General features: G+C 46.8%; 1 protein-coding gene across 3 annotated transcripts in view; it reads left to right on the forward strand.

Annotated features, from left to right (window-relative positions):
* The window catches only part of BLM (BLM RecQ like helicase), a 101,025-nt gene extending 93,059 nt beyond the window's left edge, over positions 1-7,966 (forward strand). For all 3 annotated transcript variants that reach the window (XM_003807720.5, XM_008959857.5, XM_055098850.2), the window contains 3 exons: positions 1,636-1,758; positions 3,718-3,919; positions 7,605-7,966. In XM_003807720.5, coding sequence (XP_003807768.1) covers positions 1,636-1,758; positions 3,718-3,919; positions 7,605-7,782 — 503 coding nt within the window. In that variant the 3' untranslated portion in view covers positions 7,783-7,966. The remainder of the gene's footprint in view (positions 1-1,635; positions 1,759-3,717; positions 3,920-7,604) is intronic.
* Positions 7,967-9,450: the final 1,484 nt, after the last annotated feature.

The following is a 9,450-nucleotide window of genomic DNA, read 5'->3' on the forward strand; positions in this document are numbered from 1 at the left end:
TGATCCTCCTACCCCAGCTTCCTGAGTAGCTGGAACTACAGGCATGTACCACCATGCTTGGCTAGCTTTTTTATTTTTTTGCAGAGACAGGGCCTCACTGTTACCCAGACTGGTCTCATACTCTTAGGCTGAAGCAATCCGCCCTGTCTCAGCCTCCCAAAGTATTGGGATTACAGGCATGAGCTACCGCACTCAGCCAGATAGTGCTTTTCTTAATACCAAATGTATTCCCTGCTACTCTGTTTCAGAACTTTTCTGCATTCACAATCACTTTTTTAATGCTAATCACAGTATAGTCTTTTTGAAGACATGTCGTGGCAGTTAGACTCAATACATGAGGTACAAACAGTGCAGTGACTTTGTTGACATGCTGACAGTACTAATAGCTATGACTAAGTTCTCACAAGCATGAGCAGTAACAACCGCAAGGCAGCTGCCATTTAGCCATCAGCAGTTCTAAGACATATCTTGACCTCAGGAATGCTAAATTGTGAAAAGGTGTGTGTCTTAGAATTGATGAAATTTGGTATTTTATGATATGTTATTTCTAGGCGATTAGTGTAGTTTCTTAACTGTCCTCCTTACCTCCAGCTGTGAATGTGATGTACATTTTAATCTTTCAAAACCTAGTAAAACTACAACAGCTTCCCAGATAAAGTATACATTTTATCAAGGGTCTACATTTCTTCCTGCCTCTCCTACTTCATCTTTCATTAAACCCCCTTCATAAACCTTCTGTTCTGTCCACAGTCTCTTGCTTTTCCTCTAAACATGGGAATGATGTGAAAATCACAGATGGGAAAGGATTTGAAATCCACTCTTTGCTCAGCTCAAATACATAGGAATGGTTACTCCCTCACTACCCAGAGCCAGTGCATCAGTCAGTCCTACAGAGCCAGCCTCCAAAACTCACCCAAGCTTGCTTCACTATGTCTCCACTACTGCATTCCAGTTCACTCCATCCTCACTCGCTCCTGCAATGGCTTCCACCAGGCTCCCGGATTCTACTCTTTCCTTTACAGTCAAGTTCTTAAACAGCAGCCAGGGTGACCTTTAAATGACAGGCTTGTCTAGCTGCAAGACTGATATGCGACCTCTATGCAGAGGACTCAGCTGGCTGCTTGTTGCCTCAACCCACATGGGGAAAGAGTGGAGGAAGAAAAGTTTGTGCTGGAGGAAGTAACAATTTGGTTATGCCATCTAGGGTGGGGTGTACAAGTCTGGAGTGCAGAGAAGAGGCTGGAGCTGGAAATAGAAATGCAGCGTTCTCAGTAAAGAGAGGGCACACCAGTCTCAGCTAGATGAGTACTGGCCATGGGAACAGTGGGCAAGAGCAGATCTGCTCCACTCCACGCACATGGCACAGGTCCCACCCTCGGCTTCCTCCTGCCCTGGCTCTTGCCCTTGCTCTGCCCTGGCCTATGCCGCTGGAATTGGATGGTGGGTTCCTGCCCTCTGTGCCTGTCTGCTGCCTCTGAGGGGCTAACTTTGCCTTTTACAAAATTGGCCTGTGTTCCCAGTACCCTGCAGTTAGTTGGCACTTAGCAGACGTGTGCTGAATGCGTGAATGAGCCTGAATTCAGTGGGTTTTCTATGGGTGATAATTTAAATTCCTAATTTTATGCCTTTGCACAGAATCTTTATCTTCTGATCCTGAGGTTTTGCTTCAAATTGATGGTGTTACTGAAGACAAACTGGAAAAATATGGTGCGGAAGTGATTTCAGTATTACAGAAATACTCCGAATGGACATCGCCAGGTTAGTACACAGCCATGTGTGTTCTCTAAAAGCCTGTTTAATGTGAAGCGACTCGTCTCACTGAATTAGAAGGATGCAGTTTCCGGGTTGTGTGAATGCTTCCTACACCTCGTCACACTGACATCCAAGTCAGCCCCCAGTGGTGTGCCAGTCACCTCTGAGAGGACACTAGTGCTTATGCCCCCTGTGAGTGCCAGTTCTGAACTTACTCATAGGATCCAAAAGGGGACCTTTGGGCCCAGGGGTTGCTGGTTCCCGTAATGCAGGTGCTCAAGGGATCAGAGCCCTGGGTGCCCGTTCCAGATCTGCCACCACGTCATGCTGTGTGGTCTCTAGCAGGCCACCAATAGCCTCTTTGTGAATCAGATTCCTCCACCAAGGAAGGAACATGTTATCTGACAAACATGTCTAAAGATAAAATTTAAGACTAGTGTTTAAATGTTTTGGAGAAATGAGCATGCAGCTAGAATGTTATTATTGTTAGTCATTGATAGAAGCTGCCTGAGTGCATCATTATCAGACGTTCCCGGAGTCACGTTAGGCCTGTCCTGTGGCACCTCTAATCATGAGCTTCATCATCATTACAGCTTTAGAAATCATTGACCTGGGGGAAATGAGAACAACAAAGCATTTTGTTGTAGGAAATATTGAGAGCACAGAAGTCTTCTGCCCTCTGATAACATCACCACGTAATAGGACACAACAGACAGGCCCGGTTCAGTGTTCTTCCTGCTTCCAGACAGGCAGTGTGGGGGTCTTCCCAAGGATGATGGAAATGATGAGCAGGATGAGATAGTTCAAGTTCTCTCTTTACCCAGTCGCTTTTTTTTTTTTTTTTTTTGACAGAGTCTCACTCCAGGCTGGAGTTCAGTGGCACAATCTTGGCTCACTGTGCCTCCCAGATTCAAGCAATTATCCCACCTCAGCCTCCCCAGTAGCTGAGACTACAGGCATGCACCACCACACCTGACTTATTTTTGTATTTTTTTGGTAGAGTTGGGGTTTCACTATGTTGGCCAGGCTGGTCTCGAACTTACGACCTCAAGTGATCCACCCACCTCAGCCTCCTGAAGTGCTGGGGTTACAGGCATGAGCCACCACACCTGGTCATGTTCTCCTAAATTCTTCTATATGGTAATTAGTCCATTAAAAGCCTTGTTCCGAATACATTTTGACAGTGAGCCAGGGTTGGAGCAGCCATGGTGGAGTCCTGTGCCCTCCATGCTGCTCCTGTAGGGTGGCCTGTAGGACAAGGCAGACCAGCCAGGAAATGGAGACTGGGTCCCCGTGTGACCTATCTATAGGGAGGTTTCATGCTTTTTGGGTGCCTTGGGATGCAAATACTTATGGAAATTACCATCTTCTTTGCAAATGTGTGCTTTCATGCGGTCTCACCTCCCGCATAATATGTGACATGTTCAGCCATATTGTGCAAAGACAAGTTTTTTTGTCTGTAAAGAGTAAAATAGGATCTAGAATTTTCTTATGTTCATTTACTAAGAAACTATTGTTCAAAGATGAGATACAGGACCGTTTGTTTCCCTTATATTGAGCTGATTTTTTCAGCACATTTAAAATAAGTAAAATTGCCTGCCATCTTTATAGCAGTTGATACTTTCTGAATTGCCTACCAGAACTAACTGCCCAATCAACAACAGGAACACAGGCCATATGCGACAGTATGAGCTAAACCTCATGTCTCTAGTTAATTTCAAGACTATCACAAATTTTTTAAATGAATTCTGATTCTCTTTTGTTAAAAATGAATTGCCATTGAACACTTTGGGGCTTTGTGAAGTAAAAAAAGGTTTGGTTCTTGCTGAATTGTTGAATCCATATGGCAGGGAAGCAGCTAGGTATCTGCTAAAATGGGCCCCTGCAGTGTGTCTCTTCATATACACTAAAAACACGTGGACCAGTGCGACATCACCTGTAAACATCTGCATTTTCCATTTGTAGCTGAAGACAGTTCCCCAGGGATAAGCCTGTCCAGCAGCAGAGGCCCCGGAAGAAGTGCCGCTGAGGAGCTCAACGAGGAAATACCCGTATCTTCCCACTACTTTGCAAGTAAAACCAGAAATGAAAGGAAGAGGAAAAAGATGCCAGCCTCCCAAAGGTCTAAGAGGAGAAAAGCTGCTTCCAGTGGTTCCAAGGCAAAGGGGTATGTTTTGTGACATCTTTTGCAATATAGGGGACAAGGGAAGAAAGGACAAAAGTGCAACAGCTCTGCCTTGCTTTGAAGGATTTATTAAAATAAGCCATTATTAAATATTGCTAATGGAATGACAGTTGTTAATGGAGTGACAATTAAGGTTTGATCCAAAACAAAAATATTTGCTTCAAGAAACAACAAAAAATAGTTGCTTCAGATGTTTAAAACATCTACTGACTAATAGTTATGACTAAAGTTTTCTTTCTTTTTTTAATCTGGGGACAAAGTCTGGCTCTGTTGCCCGGGCTAGAGTGCAGTGGCGCAATCTCGGCTCACTGCAACCTCTGCCTCCTGTACTCAAGTGATCCTCCCACCTCAGCCTCCTGAGTAGCTGGGACTCCAGGTGTATACCATCACTCCTGGCTAATTTTTGTATTTTTTGTACAGATGGGGTTTCCCCATATTGCCCAGGCTGGTCTCAAACTCCTGAGCTCAAGTGATCAGCCCACTTTGGTCTCCCCAAAGTGCTGGATTACAGACGTGAGCCACCGCACTCAGCCTGACTAATGTTTCTTGTTTGCAAAGATGTCTTCCATGTTGATCTTCCCTTAGATATTTGTTTGCCTGTTTGGGATGATTGCTCTTCTTAAGAGACTTTTCCACCTAAAATACTATAAATCATACACTAGCTGAATAAATAACAAAGGGTTTTGTGTCCTCGTGGCTTTTACTATTCTGTCAGTACTTGCTCCGCTGCTTTTATTGCTGCAGAATCCCATGGATCTCCACCTTGAGGCACGTGCACACTCCCTGCCTTTCATTAACACCTGGGAGAATCGACCTCCCAGCCTTTGCAGGGGTAGTGAGAAGAAGCCACAACAGAGAAACCAAAAGTTTAGTCAAGCCAGGCCTCTTTAGGGGTTGCGTAAATGGCTTCTGTCTTCCCCTTCCCACGTTTTCCTGGGCCGCTCGTCTGGGACATGTCTGTTCTGGGCGCTTTCTGCACACCAGGGGAACAACAAAGACAGCATGGTCTGATATGTGTGATGATCTTGGCAGTTTCCTTCTTTCTTCATAATTGCATTGTTTCTGACAGCCCCTTTTCGATTTTCTGCCAGGGCACCCTCTGCCTTCTGGCTAGTAGGTTAGGCCTGGCAGGAGGGAGACCATTCCATCAGTCTTGAGAACTTGACCCCAAAGTAACTGTATATTGTAACAGAGTTGCTTGCAGAAAAAAGAAACCAAAAAAATGTCCACAGTCAACTTTTGCAAGCTGTTGTGTTTTCTTTTGCAGTTTTTCTACCTCTTGTCCTTCTGAGTAATAAAAAACAAGAACTGAGTGGGGAAAGAGAAAGGAAGGCAGACATTACCAAATTGTCATTTTCTTGTTAAGTCCATAAACAAAATCTTGTATGTGCTAATCCTCCTGCCAGAGTACCGAAATGAAAGGCATTAGAAAACGTTAGTTTAATTTTGTGGTTTTGAGTGCGCAAGTGATCAGTAAGTGCTCCTCAGTGAGAACATTTTCTTATTTCCATCATTTATTCCTCCACTTTGGGAAATACTCATTTCCTCAGTAACTCACACAGAGCTGGAGACCTTAAAAGGCATCTGGCCCAACACCCCGGGTTTTTGAAGAGGAAGCTTAGGCCTGGCCTGGGGAGGGCTTATCGGAGGACAACCCTGCCCGGTCTCAATTTCAAAGGTAGAAGCGGACACTGGCCTGCCCACACCTGCCCGGAGCACGTTCACTTCTGCATGTTGCCTGTGGAGACTCCTAAAAAACACGCATGGTCTCCCATCTCATCTTTATGTATTAGAACAAAGCAAACCATATTGCTATTGGCTCCCTTATTTAATTTTCACAACTTTTGTTTGTAAGAGTGAAGCGCTTTGCAGCATCACCTGGAACCTAATCTGATAAGAAGCAGTAAAGCTCACGCTTGTACCCATTTCCATGCTTGTTTTCAGTGAGCCTGGGTGTTTAAGATGGGATTTGTTGTTGTTGTTGTTATGGAGTCTCGCTCTTGTCACCCAGGCTGGAGTGCAGTGGCACCATCTCGGCTCACTGCAGCCTCTGCCTCCCAGGTTCAAGCTATTCTCCTGCCTCAGCCTCCCAAGCAGCTGGGATTATGGGTGCACGCCACCACGCTGGGCTAATTTTTGTATTTTTAGATGGGGTTTCACCATGTTGGCCAGGCTGGTCTCGAACTCCTGACCCCAGGTGATCTACCCACCTTGGCTCCCAAAGTGCTGGGATGACAGGCGTGAGCCACTGTGCCCAGCCAAGATGGGATTCTTTTTTAAGCCCTACCAGCTAAAGCCAGTGCACTGTGTGACTTTGTGTTACCCTTGGAGCAGCCTCTTTTTGCTCCACTCTCCTTTCCACCGACCCAGTCTGCTCCCCGGATTGAGAGTCCCTATGCAGTGAAAGAATAAATGTGGCTCTCTGCCAGCAACCTCACCTCCCCACCCTACCCTCAGAGTTTCACATCTTCAGAACAACACACAATGAACCAGTTGTGTTCTGGGCTCTCTGAGTGGGAGTAAATGGATGGCCCAGGTGAAATGGAGGCTGCTGTTGGCAGATTCATTCTGTAAATCAACATAAACAGCAGATTTTCTCTCTGGGCTTAATTTCTCAGCAGGAAATCAGCATAGGGAAACTTCAGGCTGCATCTCTGCCAGTCTAGCAGATCTCTGCCAGTTCTGCAGTAAAACTGCCTTGGAGCCAGAGTTTAAGTCATGGAGCTCCACCAGAATGTCATTACCCACAGGCTGTGACCCTATACCCTCAATTCAGACGGGAGGCTACTTGTATGCCCTGGTGCCATGGAATTAATGTGGGGCCTGACATCAGCCGGTTACAGAGCAGCAGGAGAGGCTTCTGCGGGTAATGCTGCCCACAGCCATCACTGTAAACATGCCGGCCCCGTGGTTTTGTTTGTTTTTATTTCATTTAGGGGTGGGAAGGGAGCTGTTATCTTAAGGTCTGCAAGGAAAGTGAGATGCTGGAAGGACTTGGTAATCGGCTCTGGCGGCTTCTTCCTTGGCTTTAGAAGGCAGCGAGTGGGAGGGAGAGCTGGCAGATCTCTGGGTGTAGGCAGGTGAGCCAGGGAGCTGCTGGACATGGTCCTAACAGAAGGCCGCATCTGCAGCCTTCCTGGGGCTGGCCAGGAAGACGCCCAGCTTTGCCACTCCTGGCCACCCAGCTCCACCCCATGCATGCTCACCCCACAGCTGCCTTGCTCTGGACTGTGCAAGTCCAGTCATTCCAGGGTGCCTGTCAGCAGGGAGCTGGGGCCTTACAGCAAGGTGTTTCACCTCTTTTATTTGGTCAGAATAGATGAGGACACGTGGACCTCAGCTCCTCTCGCAGGCTCTGGTTGTAGGCTGCCGAAGGTGTGGGTGGAGAGAGGGGCGGTGGGCTGGTCACAAGTCAGAAAATTAAGAAACAGTCCTGCACATTTCAGAAAGACAAATCCAGAACAAATTTATATGAAGGGCTGCGGTCCTTTATTCCATAAGTAGTAAAGGAAACTTACCTTACCTAGGGGGCTCGTAGGCAGAAAATGCACGAGGACACATTAGGCCCAGGGAAGTGGTATTGTAGCTCTGTGCAGGTTGAGAGGAAGAAGGTCATTCATTTTTGGTTTCATTTAACATTTTGATTTTTTTCTTTGTCACATTTCAGGGGGTCTGCCACATGTAGAAAGATATCTTCCAAAACAAAATCCTCCAGCATCATTGGATCCAGTTCAGCCTCACATACTTCTCAAGCGACATCAGGAGCCAATAGCAAATTGGGGATTATGGCTCCACCGAAGCCTATAAATAGACCGTTTCTTAAGCCTTCGTATGCATTCTCATAACAACCGAATCTCAATGTACATAGACCCTCTTTCTTGTTTGTCAGCATCTGACCATCTGTGACTATAAAGCTGTTATTCTTGTTATACCATTTGAAATTTTTACTCGTCTCTATTAATATTTAAATAAATGCTGGGGGGGTGATAGTTCTTCTTTTTAAAATAAACATTTTCTTTTGAATAAGCATGTTTTGCTGCCGCTGCAAGTGTTGTGGCCGTTGTTTCTCAGAACGTCTGAGGCAGCAGCTGAATCATCTCAGTGCAAGAGCTTCTGAGCATAACACGAAACCCAGAAGCCAAAGGAAGAGCCACGCGTGGGCCCTTGTGAAACTAAAGCTTTTCGTGTAAGACAACACAAACAAAATTAAAAGACAAATGACGGGGAAAAGAGGAGAAAATATATTACAAAGGATTAGTATCCATCATACCAAATACCCGTGAACCAGTCAGAAACATCCCAGGGGGCAGGTGGACCAAGGATGTGAACAGGCTAGTCTCAGAAGAAGAAATACACATGATCATGGCCCGGCACTGTGGCTCACGCCTGGGATCCCAGCACTTTGGGAGGCCCAGGCAGGTGGATCACGAGGTCAGGAGTTTGAGACCAGCCTGCCCAACATGGTGAAACCCCGTCTCTACTAAAAATACAAAAATTAGCCAGGCGTGGTGTACAGGCATGCCTGTAGTCCCAGCTACTCAGGAGGCTGAGGCAAGAGAATCGCTTGAACCCAGGAGGCGGAGGTTGCAGTGAGCCAAGATCGTGCCACTGCACTCCAGCCTGGGTGACAGAGCGAGACTCCGTCTCAAAAAAAAAAAGAAATATACATGCTCTGCAAATATGTGAAAAAGGTCAATCTCCATGAATAAAAATATGATAAAACCATGTGAGACCATTCTTTTGCCTACAAATTATCAACACTGGATAATATCCCAGTATTTGGGGTCAGCGAGAAAGATTGGCAGATTGGGTGGATGTATGTGGCAGTTGCTGTAGTCCTTTGGTATTGTGGTGGCCTCGTTTTTCAGGATGCTCCATAATGGGCCAATTGGCCCCAGCATCTTTGGTAGGATTTTGGCCTCTCTTGCCTGAACTCCAGTGGCCCCATTTTCGGAGACATGCGTTTCTCAGCTGTAGGTCACCTTTGTCTGGGTGCCACGCAGCGAGGAAGTGGCATAAGACAAAACACACCTCGGCCTGCCCTTTGTGTGGTGTTACCTGTGACGTTACTCAGGAGGGTGTAGCTGGGAAGACCCTGCCTGTGCCAAAGCCAAAGGTGTGAAGAGGGGGTTGATGGGAAGCCGTGTGGCCTCCGCCTGGGGACTCAGTCCTGAGAGGGACCCTGCACCCACCCTGAGGACCCACCCTTGTGGTAGCACACTGACTTCCTGCCTCCTCGGCTGCCTGTGAGCCCCAACTGCTGCCTGTGGGCTTTTGGCTCCGTGTTTAATGGGGGGGACTGGCCAGGCGAGTTTGCTGAGGGCTGAGTGCCATTAGCACGGATGCGTTCCGGATCTGACATTTTCAGAGGTCATCCTTCCGGCCAGAAGAACCTTCTCTGTGCATGAGAAGTGGAAAGGAGACAAAGTAGCCAGAAGTTGATACCCCTGGGGTAATGTCCCCAGCATGAGGCGACCTTGGAGAGTTGCTGATCCAGCCAAGGCATCTGGCAG

Source organism: Pan paniscus, chromosome 16 (assembly GCF_029289425.2).
Source record: "Pan paniscus chromosome 16, NHGRI_mPanPan1-v2.0_pri, whole genome shotgun sequence".
NCBI lineage: Eukaryota > Metazoa > Chordata > Mammalia > Primates > Hominidae > Pan > Pan paniscus.